Raw genomic sequence first — 17557 nt, 5'->3', positions numbered from 1 at the left:
ATACTTATACTATTCTCTAATATCAAAAGCACAATTTAATGACATAATTTAATGATAATTGGTGCAATAAAAATTGAACATTTTTTAATATTAGCTCATTTTAGCTTAATTAATATTGGCTAAAATTTTAGTAAAATCAGCCGGGTGGTGCACCAGCTAAAAATGTTTTGGGAGAACACTGCTTAGATAGTTTATACAGATTGATCAATATTTATATAGAGCTGTACTGTTTATGTAGATGCATAGATATAGTTTTATATTTTTTATATATATATATATATATATATATATATATATATATATATATATATATATATATATATATATATATATATATATATATATATATAAAAAAAAATTTAAAGTAATTGTGTAAATCAGATATACACAGTGTTCTCCCATTGTTTTAAAGGAAGCATTGAACATGTAGGGCAGAAATATTCCATTTTTGAAATAGAAGGAATCTTGGTAGGCTAATTTTATCATTTATTTTAAATTCTGCCGGTAAAGTTAATCTTTTCATCCTGATAGGATCAGTTATTTGTATTTTATTATTATACCTTTTTTTGCATTTTTTTATTTATTTACAGCTTTCAAAGTATATCTGAAACTTTAAATATGGAATGTGAAGCAGAAATGGTAACTCCACTTGTCACCAATCCTGGCCACGTTTGCGTCACTGATAAGCGCCTCTATTTCCAGCCTTTAAATAGTTACCCAGTAAGTAAATATCTATCTACCCTCTTTTTTGTTTTTGTTTTTTTCCCCCTGTTCATATATTACATAATATAACGGGTTTAATTTTCTAAAAACATGCCCTGTGCATTTTAGAGGAATCTAGTGTTCCTGAAGCCTGTTTTAACCTTCAGATTTTTCTAGACAAAATAAAAACTTTTTTGAATAATTATCAAAAAGCTTGATTTATAATTATGGTGTCTACAAACACTACAATAATGCAGTGAGCGTAACAATGAAATGTTACAAACTATATTGTCAACATTACATTTTTATCTGAGTAAAGCAATTTATGTTAAATTAAAGTAATTACTTTGTTCTTTGGATAGATTAAATAACATTTGCAAACAAATGTTATACTTCTGCAGAGTATTACACTTACCCCACAAACAATGTTTTTTGTTAAGAATACTGATATATTAAGTATATATTATGTACTGCATATTATACTTTGCACCAAGTAACAAATACTAGTATTCATTGGATTTCACTACATTACTTAATACTTAATTCTGTGTTCTTTGTTTCTATGGAGAAATAGTAAAATATGCATATCTTTATATTTCTAAGTGTGCTGTAGAGAATGCTGAGAGCATATTGTGACACATGCTATCACTCAGTAGAAGTTTATCTAGATAAAAACTTTCTCTAATGTTTTGATAATTACATTTATGTTTAAAGGGACACTAAACCCACATTTTTTTCTTTCATGATTCAGATAGAGCATGACATTTTAAGCAACTTTCTAATTTACTCTTATTGTCAATTTTTCTTTGTTCTCTTGCTATCTTTATTTAAAAAGCAGGAATGTAAATCTTATCAGCCAGCCAATTTTAGGTTCAGCACCATGGATAGCACTTGCTTATTGGTGGCTTACATTTAGCCACCAATAAGTAAGCATAACCCAGGTTTTCAACCAAAAATGGGCCAACTCCTATGCATCATATTCCTGCTTTTTAAATAAAGATAGCAAGAGAACGAAGGAAATTTGATAATAGGAGTACATTAGAAAGTTGCTTAAAATTGCATGATCTATCTGAATTATGAAAGAGAGGAAATTTGGGTTTAGTGTCCCTTTAACCCCTTAACGACCGACGACGTATGCCATACGTCCTCAAAAAAAAAAGCACTTAACGACCGAGGACGTATGGCATACGTCGTCGGTTAAACATAGCACTGGAAGCGATCGAAATCGCTTCCAGCTGCTCTAACAGTATTGAAGGCTTGCCTTGAGGTCTAGGCATCCTGCAATACTGTTCCCGAGTGCCGGGACCGGATTGATCACTCCCCCACGAGTGATCACTTCCGGTTTCGCTCCACGTGGAGCCCGGCAGTGTTTCAGAGCATCGGAAACGATCGGACACGCTTCCGATGCTCTGCTTGTGTTCTAAGTGCCTCGGTGGGTCGAGGCACTTAGTTAGTTATAAAATAAAAGTAAAAATGTTTTTAAAAAAAAAACGTATAAAATAAAAAAAATCCTAAAATAGCCCCCCCCTCCCCCTTCACTAGGCATCCAAGATGGCGATGCCCAGTGCATCATGGGGCCTCTGGGGGTGTCCCTAGCCTGCCTCATCATAGGGGCAAGCTAGGGTCACCCAATCTGAGCCTCCCACCCAAAAAAAAATAATAATAATAAAATACCCCATTTGTCTGATCATGTCAATATTTGTAAATATTGACTATGATCAGTGTGGATCTCCCTCCCTCTCCTCACTTGCCATTTTGTTGGAGAGAGAGAGAGACCTGTATTTAGCAGAGAGAGAGATTTTATTTCTTTTATTTGTTAAAAAATATAGAACCAAAGGCTCTTTTCAGAGCCATTAACCCCTAGCTTGCCAGTGATCTCTATATATCACTGGCAGTAGCATAGGTGCACTTTTTTTGCTGCATTTTGCTGTCTGTGCATTTTTTTAGGGGTTAATTTTGTTGTTGTAATTTTTTAAAAACCCAAAGGCTCTTTTCAGAAACATTTAGTTAATTTAATTTTCAGAGCCATTAACCCTAGCTTGCCAGTGATAGCTATAAATCACTGGCAGTTGCATAGCTGTACTTTTTTGCTGTCTGTGCATTTTTTTAGGGGTTAATTTTGTTGTTGTAATTTTTTAAAAACCCAAAGGCTCTTTTCAGAAACATTTAGTTAATTTAATTTTCAGAGCCATTAACCCCTAGCTTGCCAGTGATCGCTATAAATCACTGGCAGTAGCATAGCTGTACTTTTTTGCTAGTTAATTTAGTTAATTAATTTAGTTAATTTAATTTAATTTTCAGAGCCATTAACCCCTAGCTTGCCAGTGATCGCTATAAATCACTGGCAGTTGCATAGCTGTACTTTTTTGCTGTCTGTGCATTTTTTTATTGGTTAATTTTGTTGTTGTAATTTTTTAAAAACCCAAAGGCTCTTTTCAGAAACATTTAGTTAATTTAATTTAATTTTCAGAGCCATTAACCCCTAGCTTGCCAGTGATCGCTATAAATCACTGGCAGTAGCATAGCTGTACTTTTTTGCTAGTTAATTTAGTTAATTAATTTAGTTAATTTAATTTTTTTTTGTAATTGTTTTCTGTGACAGATACAAAAATGTCACAGAAAAGATATAGTGCTGAGGAGGCGTATGCCATCCTTGCGTCAGAGTCAGATGCCTCTATTTCTGACTCAGACCCCAATTTTGACCCTGCCATGTGCTCAGATACATCACTAGATGCAGTCTCAACTGATAGTGATGTATCTGTGGCTGCTAGCACCCCTGCCAGCCCCCCTGCTAGAAGGAGGCGTGTTGCTGCCATTGCTGCTGAAGAGTGGGTAATGCCTCCTCTCCAGAGGCCAGATATCCCACCCTTCACAGCAAATGCTGGCATAAATATAGATGTGGCAGGTTTTAGCCCCCAGCAGTTTCTGGAAGTGTTTCTGGGCGATGATATATTGGGGAACATTGTCGCCCAAACTAATTTATATGCCCATCAGTTCCGTGCTGCAAAGCCTGGAACATATTTGGCAAAGCAGCAATGGGCCCCCATCAATGTGCCAGAATTCAAAAAATTCTGGGCATTGACTATGCTGATGGGCATCATAAAGAAACCCTCCATTCGCTCCTACTGGAGTAGTAGCCCCATCTGCTCTACCCCCATTTTCTCCCAGACTATGTCGAGGAAGAGGTATGAAATGATTCTGCATTTCATGCACTTCAGCGACAACAGCCTGTGCCCCCCTAGGGAGCATCCCCAATTTGACAGGCTGTATAAAATCCGCCCCCTGATAACCCACTTTTCTGCCAGGTTTGCAGAGGCTCATACACCTGGAAGGAATATATGCGTTGATGAATCCCTAATGAAGTAAAAGGGAAGGCTGGGATTCAAGCAGTATATTCCTTCCAAACGCTCCAGATATGGGGTAAAGGTGTATAAGCTCTGTGACAGCGAGACTGGGTATACTCAGGCCTTCCGGGTGTATGAGGGAAAGGATAGCCACCTTGACCCTCCAGGTTGCCCAGAACATATGGGAACCACTGGCAAGATTGTCTGGGACCTGATATTACCCCTAATGAACAAAGGGTATCACTTGTACTTAGACAATTTTTATACAAGTGTCCTTTTGTTCAAGCTACTGTATTGCTTTGATACAGTAGCTTGCGGTACAATTAAAAAGAACTGCGCAGGTTTCCCAGGACAACTTGTACGCACCCGGCTACGAAGGGGGGAGACCTCAGCTCTGCGCCAAGAGGAGCTGTTGGCACTTAAGTACAGAGACAAGAAGGATGTATACCTTCTTACCACCATCCACACAGAGAGGACGGTGGCGGTTTCTGTATGTGGCAGAGCTGAGATCATAAGGAAGCCAGTGTGCATCAAGTCTTATAACCGGCATATGGGTGGGGTTGATCTGGCTGATCAGCTGCTGCAGCCCTACCTAATTATGCGGAAGACAAGGGCCTGGTACAAAAAGGTTGCAATTTACCTAATGCAGATTGCAACCCAAAACGCTTTTTTGTTGTTCAAAAAAGCAAACCCCAGAGTTAAAAAAACTTTTTTACAGTTTCAGCTCCAGATTATTACTGGGATTTTTTACCATGATGCACCTGCTCCCTGGGCGGTGATGGGAGAGAGCAGAGTTGGGGCTACTCATTTTATTTTTAAAATCCCCCCTACTGCCGCAAAGCAGAAACCACAAAAAAAATGCAGAGTCTGTACCAAGAGGGGGAAGAGAAGGGACACCATATATCACTGTCCTGATTGCCCTGGACAGCCTGCACTCTGCATTGGGGACTGCTTCAAGCTGTACCATACAATGGTCAATTTTTAAAAAAATAAATACATTTGGTGTTATATATATATATATATATATATATATATATATATATATATATATATATATATATATATATATATATATATATATAAATATTTTTTTTTTGGTTTTGTTTACTGTTAGATTTTTTTTTTTTTTTTTTACTTTTACTGTGCCAGATTTTTACATTTCACTACTCTATTTTTTCTAAAATTGGGCCTGTTATTTTTTTTTAACCAAAACCCCTGTCAAACCTATGCATGGGGGACATAGGTGTTCTCAGGGTACCTTGCAGAAAACAACCTGAAGTATTCTTTTGCAATAACTTACAACAGTCTCTCCTAAATAATAGTCAAAAAGCAATGTGTCTGTAAAAATGAAAATTGAAAAATAACCACCATACACTTTCTCCAATTTTTTGGGCTAAACGGTTGCTTCAAAGGCATCAAAGCACACCATATACAATACCTTAGGGTGTCAACATTTAAAAAATATACACTTTCATGGCAATAAATAAAAGTGGGGTATGCAATAGGCCACAAACTAAAGATAGGCCTATCAGAAGAAATACTCTCATTGTTAATAACTAAAATCACAAGTCATAAAATTGTAACATAACCTTCCCAAAATCCTGGCAAACCTATGCATGGCGGGCATAGGTGTACTCAGGGTGCCTTGCAGAAAACAACCTGAAGTATTCTTTTGCAATAACTTGCAACAGTCTCTCCTAAATCATAGTCAAAAAGCAATGTGTCTGTAAAAATGAAAATTGAAAAATAACCACCATACACTTTCTCCAATTTTTTGGGCTAAAACGGTTGCTTCAAAGGCATCAAAGCACACCATATACAATACCTTGGGGTGTCAACTTTTCAAATATATGCACATTCATGGAAAACAAATAAATTGGGGTATGTTAAAAGACCCCCCAAAAAGACTATAGGCAAAGAAAATATGTTAAATGTGAAAAAAAATCACAAACGCATGTCAGACATTTGGCATTGCACCCCCCAAACAAGCCACCAAACCTATGCATAGGTGGTATCACTGAACTCAGGAGATGTTGGTGACCACATATTGGTGTCTTCTTTGGTAGTAACACATAACAGGAGCTGTAAATCCATGTCTAAAGTACAATGTATGTGAACAATAACACAAAAATATGAATGCCCAATAGTTTGACAAAGACTAGTGGTTAAATTAGTGCATGGAAAGTGTTAAAATACCTGCATTTGAAATACCCTAGGAAGTCTACTTTTCAAAAATATATGGTTTGATTGAGGTAAATTACATTGGCCGGCTTCAGAAATGTCTTAAATAGGACATGGGTGCATGGGATGTGAAAATTCCAAGTGGAAAAACTGGAATGTGCTACCTAAAAATAAGGCCATTTAGCCCCCAGAGAACCCGACACACCTATACATAGGTGGTATCACTGTACTCAGGAGATGTTGTTGAACACATATTGAGGTGGTTTTTGGCAGTAACACATAACAGGAACTGAAAATCCATGCCTAAAGTACAATGTATGTGAAAAATAACACAAAAAAATGACTACCCAAAAGTTTGACAAAGACTGGTGGTTGAATTAGTGCATGGAAAGTGTTAAAATATCAGCATTTGAAAAACCCTAGGGTGTCTACTTTTCAAAAATATATGGTTTGATGGGGGTAAATTCCATTGGCCAGCTTCAGAAATGTCCCAAATAGGACATGGGTGCATGATGACCGATGGGAAAATTCCAAGTTGAAAAACTGGAATGCGCTACCTAAAAATAAGGCCATTTAGCCCCCAGAGAACCCGACACACCTATACATAGGTGGTATCACTGTACTCAGGAGATGTTGTTGAACACATATTGAGGTGGTTTTTGGCAGTAACACATAACAGGAACTGAAAATACATGCCTAAAGTACAATGTGTGTGAAAAATAACACAAAAAAATGACTACACAAAAGTTTGACAAAGACTAGTGGTTGAATTAGTGCATGGAAAGTGTTAAAATACCAGCATTTGAAATACCCTAGGGTGTCTACTTTTCAAAAATATATGGTTTGATGGGGGTAAATTCCATTGGCCAGCTTCAGAAATGTCCCAAATAGGACATGGGTGCATGATGACCGATGTGAAAATTCCAAGTTGAAAAACTGGAATGTGCTCTCTAAAAATAAGGGCTTTTAGCCCACAGAGAACCCAACACACCTATACATGGGTGGTATCACTGTACCCAGGAGATGCTACTGAAGACATATTAGGGTCTTATTTGGCAGTAACCCTTACCATTTTATCAGTAAATGTATTCTTAAATTGCTATTTGTCAAAAAATCAAATTATTTTTTTTCCCCCCCAAACTTTGGCATAGATTGGTGGTAAAATGGTTGCATGAAAAAAGTCAAAATACCCCAAGTTTAATACCTTAGGTTGTCTTCTTTTAAAAAATATATACATTTGAAGGGTTATTCAGGGATTCCTGACAGATATTGGTGTTACAATGTAACTATCGCCAATTTTGAAAAAACATGGTTTTGAAATAGCAAAGTGCTACTTGTACTTATTGCCCTATAACTTGCAAAAAAGCAAAGAACATGTAAACATTGGGTATTTCTAAACTCAAGACAAAATTTAGAAACTGTTTAGCATTGGTATTTTATGGTGGTTGTAGATGTGTTAGAGATTTTGGGGCTCAAAGTTAGAAAAAGTGTGTTTTTTTTTCATTTTTTCCTAATATTTTATAATTTTTTTTATAGTAAATTATAAGATATGATGAAAATAATGGTATCTTTAGAAAGTCCATTTAATGGCGAGAAAAACGGTATATAATATGTGTGGGTACAGTAAATGAGTAAGAGGAAAATAACAGTTAAACACAAACATCGCAGAAATGCAAAAATAGCCTTGGTCCCAGATGGTCAACAAATTTGAAAAGTGGCCTGGTCACTAAGGGGTTAAGGTATAAAATTCATAGCTTAATAGAGTCTGTAACAACCTCTAAAACCATCAGAGTACCTGCCTTTCTACTTATAACCAGACTCTTTCCTGACAGCTTTTTTTTATACATATCAAACGTTAATTTTATGTTATTTTTTTATTTATTTTTTATTTTTATTAAACCATAAAATAACTCCTATTTTAGTCAACAGCCACTTATCCTAAGGTTTATTTTTCTTAAAGGGACACTAAATTTAAAATTATATTTTATGATTCAGATAGAGCAAACGCTCTCAAACACACTCACACTTTCTCACAAACATTCTCTAACACACTCACACTCACACTCTCTGAAACACACACACACACACTCTAAGACACTCACACTTTTTCTCACACACATACTCTAAAAACACACTCGCATACAAACACTATCAAACACACACACACACACGTTCAAACATATTCTCCCTGTCACTCACTCACACTCTCTCTCACACACACATTAACAGAAGATACACAGAAAAAAGTAGAACCAGGCATTAAAGTTCACATAGGGCTACTTGTTATTGCTAACCAGTAAATGCAGCAGTATAGCTAAAATGATTTTTATTATCAGATTAAAATTCACCCTGGGCAGAATATGAGAAGAAAAAAAAAAACAATTGCTATTACCTAAAATGACAAAAATATAGGGTTACAATTAGCGGGTAATAAAATATAATAAAACAAACTTCCCTTTTGAAATAGCCACAGGCAGCCTCTCTTTCAGCTGTATAGAACAGAAGGTTTTGTATAGGTATGATGGCGCTGACAATTTCCAAGGGGTATCTCACAGCCTTCAAGATGTCCACCTCATGAGCGGCCTTGAAAAGCAAGCCCACCGATGGTGCATTTAATGGCGGCAACTAAAAGGAATGTACTCACAGACAAATCTGTTAGAAACATCTTCCAGTATTTATTGAAGAACCACGGCTTCAGACATCAGTTCAATGAAAACAATATTTTACTGAAATTATAGCTTCTTTCATTTAAAATTTCTCAACAAATTTCAACAGATATTACTGTATTTTCCAAGAGCATGAAAAATGCAAGCAAATAGTAAAAGGAAAAGTGTACCTCTCTAGGCTGATTGGGAAGAGACCTCCAGTCTGACACGCTCTGGATCCCTGTCTTCTTAGTTGTCTGATTTGTGGATTCTTTTATTTATAACCACCTGCAAATGACTGCAGCACTGGCTGAAGGATGTGAGCACTCTTGAAGTAAAGTTCTGTGCTTAGTATTTAGCAATCTACTCTGCTTTTAGGGACTCCTTAACAACACTAAATATTCCTTTGTTCTGTAATAGCGCTCTAGCCTCCTACAGTTACTGACCAGCGCTCTGTAATAGTGCCGATTTTACTTCCTTGTCAGCAGCAAAAAAAGTGTTTAAAAAAATATGCCGGGTCAGATTTCTTTGCGCACTTTTTAAATTCTTGTGCGCTAGCTAGAAAACAGGTGTGCACACGCTTACACCTTAGAGGGAATGGTGGGGGCAGATGATATTACACTTTAAGGCCTTGATTCTAACAAAATTGCCATGGTTTTCTACTAAAACACTCGCAGGGACAGCCTTCATGGAATTCTATAACAAAAGGGACTATCCCTGCGAATGGTGAGATGTCCCCCATACAAATTATAAGAGCTCTCTGCTAGGTAAAAGGTGGCGATGGAGGGCGAAGTACAGAGGTGGAAACCAGTGTGTTTTAAAACTTGAATATTATGCTTAATAAATATCAAATTACGCTGTTTTCAGTGCACTGTGCCTTTTTAACTCGCTGTAATTTTTGTACGCATAGGGTTTCCATTCAGAATAATTAGTGTTTTGAGTACTTTGGTGAATACTCGCCACTTTTTAACTGGCGAGGAAAAAACAGTGAGGACTGAAGTGTGAAAATGTTTATAGAATAATTTTTAAAAGAAAATTTCATATGCACCCATGGGACGTTCATGTTGTGAGCCCATTTTGCAAAAAAAAACAACAATTACGCTTTGTATTTTGTACTTTTAAGTAGGAATTTCTTTCTTTTCACATCAAGGGTACTTCAATTGCGATGTATGATGTGCATAGTTAATACGATTTATTCCTGTGTAATTTACCTACATATTTTACGTTTTTGATAAAATACCTTAACAATACAATTTTTTTCCCTGCTTATTTTTGTATGAGAGGTTCAATTATTCGTTTTGTTCTATTTTTTTTAATGCACTTTAGTAATGTATCCATTTCCTTCCCATACAAAAATGCAATATACTCCCCTTTTCATGGTAAAAAGTGTCTTTAATATAATTCCACCAGGGAAATAGGACTAATGAGCATTCTTATAGAATCTCACCAGCCCAGAGATCTTTTTAGAATCTTTGCCTCAGTCTCTCTGGTCTTAGTGACATCTTATGTATACAGAAAAATGCGTTTGAGAAATGTAGCCTCTGGCTGGTTGTATCAACTAGGGCCATATTAGGTGGAAGGAACATATTGGAACTGCAATAGAGGTTTTAAGATTTGTATTTTACAAAAAGTGCACAATACAAAAGAAAAACCAATGGCACTACTGTTATAATTAAAAGGACCTCAGCTTAAATATCCAGATATATCATCTTACTTGAAGCTATGGCGCTTTGTATCAAAATTGAAACATTGTGAATTGGTTTGTAGATAGAAAAAGGATAGATATTACAGCACTCAAAGGGGCCTATTTATCAAGCTCCGTATGGAGCTTGATGCCCCGTGTTTCTAGCAAGCCCTCAGGCACGCCAGAAACACAAGTTATGAAGCAGCGGTCTAAAGACCGCTGCTCCATTACCTGTCCACCTGCTCTGAAGCGGCAGACAGACATCGCTGGAAATCAACCTGATCCAATATGATCGGGTTGATTGACACCACCTGCTAGTGGCCGATTGGCCGCGAATCTGCTGGGGGCAGTATTGCACCAGCAATTCACCAGAACCGCTGGTTCAATGATAAATGCCGAGAGCGTGTGCTGTCGGCATTTATCAATGTGCAGCGGACATAATCTGCAATATCGGATCATGTCCGCTCGCAGGTTCTTAAATAGGCCCCCATGTCTGTAGTAGTAGTAGTGCTTGGTGTGATTTACTTTAAATTAAAACATAACTTTTATTTACTCCATACAAAATGGGTACATACATATTAAAAACACTAAGACAATAAAGCTTGCAAATAATTCATTAATATCACAATCTTATATTAATAGCACCTTTGCCAAATAGTGGCCTAGATTACGAGTTTTGCTTTAGCCTTAAAAAGCAGCGTTAAGAGGTCCTAACGCTGCTTTTTAACACCCGCTGGTATTACGAGTCTTGCAGGTACAGGTGTACCGCTCACTTTTTTGGCCAGACTCGGAAATTACGCAAATCCACTTACGTCAATTGCGTATCCTATATTTTCAATGGGACTTACATAGTGCCGGTATTACGAGTCTTCCAAAAAGTGAGAGGTAGACCCTTTCCTGTCAAGACTGGTACCGCATTTAAAAAGTCAGTAGTTAAGAGTTTTACACTACAACGCCAAATCATAAAACTCTTAACTAAAGTGCTAAAAAGTACACTAACACCCATAAACTACCTATTAACCCCTAAACCGAGGCCCCCTACATCGCAAACACTAAAATACATTTTTAACCCCTAATCTGCCGAATTGGACATCACCGCCACTATAATAAATATATTAACCCCCAAACCGCCGCACTCCAGCATCGCAAACATTAGTTAAATATTATTAACCTTTAATCTGCCATCACTAACATTGCCGCCACCTACCTATATTTATTAACCCCTAATCTGCCGCACCAACGTCGCCGCCACTATATTAACGTTATTATCCCTTAAATCTAAGCCTAACCCTAACACCCCCTAACTTAAATATAAATTAAATAAAGCTAAATAAAATGACTACAATCAACTAAATACTTACCTATAAAATAAACCCTAAGGTAGCTACAATATTACTAATAGTTACATTGTATCTAGCTTAGGGTTTATTTTTATGTTGCAGGCAAATGTGTATTTATTTTAACTAGGTAGAATAGTTACTAAATAGTTATTAACTATTTAATAACTACCTAGCTAAAATAAATACAAAAGTACCTGTAAAATAAAATCTAACCTAAGTTACAATTACACCTAACACTACACTACAATTAAATTAATTACCTAAATTAAATACAATTGATTACAATTAAATAAAATTATCTAAAGTACAAAAAAACAAACACTAAATTACAGAAAATAATAAAGAAATTACAAGATTTTTAAACTAATTACACCTAATCTAATCCCCCTAAAAAAATAAAAAAGCCCTACCCTACACTAAATTGCAAATAGCCCTTAAAAGGGCCTTTTGCATGGGCATTGCCCCAAAGTAATCGGCTCTTTTACCTGAAAAAAAAAAATTACAATCCCCCCCCCAACATTAAAACCCACCACCCACACAACCAACCCTACTCTAAAACCCACCCAATCCCCCCTTAAAAAACCTAACACTAACCCCCTGAAGATCACCTTACCGATTGACGTCTTCACCCAACCGGGCCGAAGTCCTCAACGAAGCCGGTAGAAGTGGTCCTCCAGACGGGCAGAAGTCTTCATCCATCCGGCACGGAGCGGCTCCATCTTCTAGACATCCGACGCGGAGCATCCTCTTCATCCGACATCTTCTTGAACAATGACGGTTCCTTTAAGTGACGTCATCCAAGATGGCGTCCCTTCAATTCCGATTGGCTGATAGAATTCTATCAGCCAATCGTAATTAAGGAAGGAAAAATCCTATTGGCTGATGCAATCAGCCAATAGGATTTAAGTTCAATCCTATTGGCTGATCAAATCAGCCAATAGAATGCGAGCTCAATCCTATTGGCTGATTGGATCAGCCAATAGGATTGAACTTCAATTCTATTGGCTGATTGCATCAGCCAATAGGATTTAAGTTCAATCCTATTGGCTGATCCAATCAGCCAATAGAATGCGAGCTCAATCCTATTGGCTGATTGGATCAGCCAATAGGATTGAACTTCAATTCTATTGGCTGATTGCATCAGCCAATAGGATTTTTCCTACCTTAATTCCGATTGGCTAATAGAATTCTAATTGTATTTAATTCAGGTAATTAATTTAATTATAGTGTAGTGTTAGGTGTAATTGTAACTTAGGTTAGGTTTTATTTTATAGGTAAATTTGTCTTTATTTTAACTAGGTAGTTATTAAATAGTTAATAACTATTTAATAACTATTGTACCTAGTTAAAATAGATACAAAGTTGTCTGTAAAATAAAAATAAACCCTAAGCTAGCTACAATGTAACTATTAGTTATATTGTAGCTACCTTAGGGTTTATTTTATAGGTAAGTATTTAGTTTTAAATAGGAACTATTTAGTTAATTGTAGTAATTTTATTTAGATTTATTTAAATTATATTTGTTAGGGGGTGTTAGGCAGGGCCGCCATCAGGGGGTGACAGGGGTGACTCCTGTCAGGGGCCCAATGAGCCAGGGGGGCCCCATGAGGCAAGAACTAAAAAAAAAAAAAAAAAATTTTTTTTTTTTTACATTTTGCCAGCCACCAGTGGGTACTACAGCAGAGTGCTAATTGAGCATGGGAAATGTTATTACAAGGAGTAAAGTATTAGCATTTGAGGGGATTTCTGAGTGTGCACTAAACCACTATGCACAGTGTGACTTGGCACTTTGTTTGTATAGTGTGTGCCTGAGTCAGACGGCAGATCACTTTCATTTGCAGAGGAGGTAGGACTTACTTAGCAAATGTTTTTTATTTCTTTGTGCAATTTTGGATTGTAACTTCAGTTTGGTAGTAGTTGTATGGTGGGGCCAGGGGTCCATAAAAATTTTTTTTTAGCAGCGGTGTATTTATGATTATTTGACAATGCTGTAGAAATTCTATATTTAAAATCATGCAGAAATGTTTCCTCCTCAATAAACACATGGTAGATGCCCTTTTGGCAGATATGCATTTGTGTATATGTATGTATGTATGTATGTGTATATATATATATATATATATATATATATATATATATATATATATATATATATATATATATATATGTATATGTGTGTGTGTGTGTGTGTGTGTGTATATATATATATATATATATATATATATATATATACATTCCAGTTTACTGCCCCTTTATGCAAGGACTTTCCAGATGCAAGGAGGAATTTGATCTAAGATTTTGACATCTGCATAAAATACACTCAGACTAAGATTGCTCAGTGTTTGAAATGAGACAGGTTAACTTAAAACTGTTCAGTTTACACTACAGCTGACTTAATTTTGAAATACATACCAACAAGCCTAAATCCTGCATTTAACCAGATCTATTGGTATGAGTACCACAGATTATAGTTCCACCAAGACCATATAGAGTACAACATTTTCAAAATCCATAAGTGCAGCTGACAGATAGGAACATGTGTACACTATATTTTAAGTGGTGCTCTTGGTTGGGGAAAATGGGAAAAAACAAAACAAACATGTCAACCTTTTAAAAGTACTTTTCTTCATCTAGCCATCTACCCAGATCATTAATGTACAATTTTGAATTCACAGAGTTATTTTTGTTTACACATTTACAAATATGATTCTTTAAAAAGTGATCTCTTAATTTCTGCAATTTTTTATCATGCATGTCACACACTGTTGATTTAGGGGATGCAAAGTGCATACATTTTCCTCCTGTGAGTGTTTCTGTAGGTGTCTGTGTTTATGTCTTTGTTCTTTGTTTTATGTCTCTATGAGTGTGTATGTTTTTTTCTGTGCGTCTCTCTGTGAGGGTGGGTGCGTATGTCTTTGTGCATTTTCTGTGGATGTCTGTGAGGGTGTGTGCATATGTCTTTGAGCTTTTTCTATGGGTGTCTCTGCGAGGGTGTGTGTATGTTTGCCTTTGTGTATTTTCTTTGGATGCCTCTGTGAGGGTGGGTGTGTGTGTATGTATGTATGTCTGTTTTCTGTGGATGTCTCTGTGAGGGTGTGTGTATGTATGTCTTTCTGTGTTTTATGTGGTTGTCTCTGTGTGTGTGTGTGTGTGTGTGTATGTCTTTCTGTGTTTTCTGAGGCTGTCTCTGTCGGTGTTTCCTTGGGTGTATGTGCAAGTTTGAGTTTGTGTGTGTGTGTGTGTGTCCATTGTCTGTTCCTTTTTAGGACATTTTGACCTTACTACTGATTATTCACATCTTTCTACAGACTTTGAGACCAATGAGACCTTTACGGAAGTCACCAATCCACCATTTAACCTTTAAATTATTGTTTAGGCAGTTCAGGGCCCTTCCTTTCAGCCACTGCATGCTGTTGTCATCATTTAGTTGGCATCTTCCTTTACAAAAAGATAATCAGAACTTCATATTTTGTTTTCTAAAACTCCTTTTTTACAAAACTGTTGTCTACCTCATTACTTGTCAGGTCAATGTAATCAAGTGCTGGGTGTCTGTGTCTGAGTGTGTTTGTGTGTTTCTTTGTGTGTCTGCTAGAGTGTCTATATGTGAATCATTATGTGTGAGTGTGTGTTTGTGTTTCAGAGTATGAGTGTGTCTGTGTCTTTGTATGTTACTACCTTTACAACATTTCCAAGTTTAAATAGACACTTAAGAATACAGTGCATATACGTTTTAGTCACTTGGTCAAAAATTGCACATGTCAAAGGGGGGGGGGGGGGGGGCCGGATCAATGGTTAAGTCAGGGGCCCCAAAATTTCTAGTGGCGGCCCTGGTGTTAGGTTTAGGGTTAGACTTAGGTTTAGGGGTTAATAACTTTATTATAGTGGTGGCGACGTTGTGGGTGGCAGATTAGGGGTTAATAAATGTAGTTAGGTTGCGGCGACATTGGGGGCGGCAGATTAGGGGTTAATAAATATAATGTAGGTGTCGGCGATGTTGGGGGCAGCAGATTAGTGGTTCATAAGTATAATGTATGTGGCGGCGGTGTCTGGAGCGGCAGATTAGTGGTTAATAAGTGTAAGATTAGGGGTGTTTAGACTCGGGGTTCATGTTAGGATGTTAGGTGTAGACATAACTTTTATTTCCCTATAGGAATCAATGGGGCTGCGTTAGGAGCTTTACACTGCTTTTTTGCAGGTTTTTTTTTTCAGCCGGCTCTCCCCCATTGTTTCCTATGGGGAAATCCTGCACAAGCACGTTTAGCCAGCTCACCGCTAACGTAAGCAGCGCTGGTATTGAGGTGAAATGTGGAGCTAAATTTTGCTCTTCTCTCACTTTTTTGCGGTTAACGCCGGGTTTGTAAAAACCCGTAATACCAGCGCTGTCTGTAAGTGAGGGTGAGCATAAACTGCGCGTTAGCACAGCACAACTTCTAACGCAAAACTCGTAATGTAGGCGATAGTTCTTTAAATGTTATAATCTTACAATAATTAACACTATTCAGATTTTTAACAGTGCTTTTTTCATGTCTATTTCCTAGAGAAATCTTTTAAACAGCAAAACATTTTAAATCTGCTTGCCTTGATTCATGAAATTTAAGAAAATGATTTGCCAACGTAGTAATCTTTTTCCCCTCCTTTTTAAATCCAGTTTTGCATTCTAGATGTTTCTTAAATTTTCCATCACTCTTTTGTAGTTTTCTATAGGCCATGCCTATGTAAACCAAATCGCATTTGCTTTTATTTCCATATTTTTTTTATTTTAGTTATAAATTTTAACAAATAAACAATAACATGGATCCAGTACTTTATTTATATATATATATATATATATATATATATATATATATATATATATATATATATATGTGGAACACAAAGTTGTGTACAAGGTTAGGTGGTGCTGATCTGCACCACCTAACCTTGTACACAACTTTGTGTTCCACATTTCAAGCCTGAATAAACCTACTTGGTTGATTGTTCCGGATGGTCTTCGTATTTTTTTGTATTTTGCATGGAAGGCTGAGCTAGCCTTGAGGACCAGAACATATAACAATTATAGGTACTTAACTTTGCTGCTAAGCGGTTCCCTCTTCAAAGTCCAACCCCCCTTCACACACTCTGAGTATCACTCATCATCGGGCGATCCCTGCCCATATGTCATCCAGGAGGAGTCGGACGCGGCATCACCCGCGCACCTTCACAAGCGGCACTATAGCAAGAGAGAAGCAAGTTCTTTTCAACTTTTCTATACAGGCGGACAGGTAATCTCTGATTATCAAACACGGCTTCACCGCACATCTATCCTGCTAGTTCATACTACTGGTACTGGTGAGTTACTCACTCTTTCAATGTATATACCCATTGGCGTTGTATTGATTGAATAATCTGTCCGTCTGCATGTCCTCCCGATACACTATTCGACAGATCTGACACATTTACTGATGAGCGTGTTGTGACCTTTCTATTGTTACTCAGAGGGGGTTGCACTAAAGCACTAAAGGATTGAACTTTACATATTGGTTTTTTAGCCATAGAGACAGAACTGTACTGCATTACTTTCACGCCGCTTACTAAAGGAACTTTCTTTATACTAAAACAGCCACGTACCAATACAGCACAGGGCTGAGCACCTTTTTGTTGTTCTTGTTGTTTCAGTATGTG

The 17557-nt window shown here is 36.9% G+C and overlaps 1 protein-coding gene across 1 annotated transcript in view; it reads left to right on the top strand.

Annotated features, from left to right (window-relative positions):
• Positions 1 to 17557, top strand: part of NSMAF (neutral sphingomyelinase activation associated factor) — a 258392-nt gene that overhangs the window by 32631 nt on the left and 208204 nt on the right. Inside the window, exon 10 of the mRNA XM_053715888.1 lies at positions 591 to 720. Coding sequence (XP_053571863.1) covers positions 591 to 720 — 130 coding nt within the window. The remainder of the gene's footprint in view (positions 1 to 590; positions 721 to 17557) is intronic.

Source organism: Bombina bombina, chromosome 5 (genome assembly GCF_027579735.1).
Source record: "Bombina bombina isolate aBomBom1 chromosome 5, aBomBom1.pri, whole genome shotgun sequence".
Classification (NCBI taxonomy): Eukaryota; Metazoa; Chordata; class Amphibia; order Anura; family Bombinatoridae; genus Bombina; species Bombina bombina.
The sequence above is the reverse complement of the archived record's forward strand: the minus strand, read 5'-3'. Positions and strand labels throughout refer to the sequence as shown.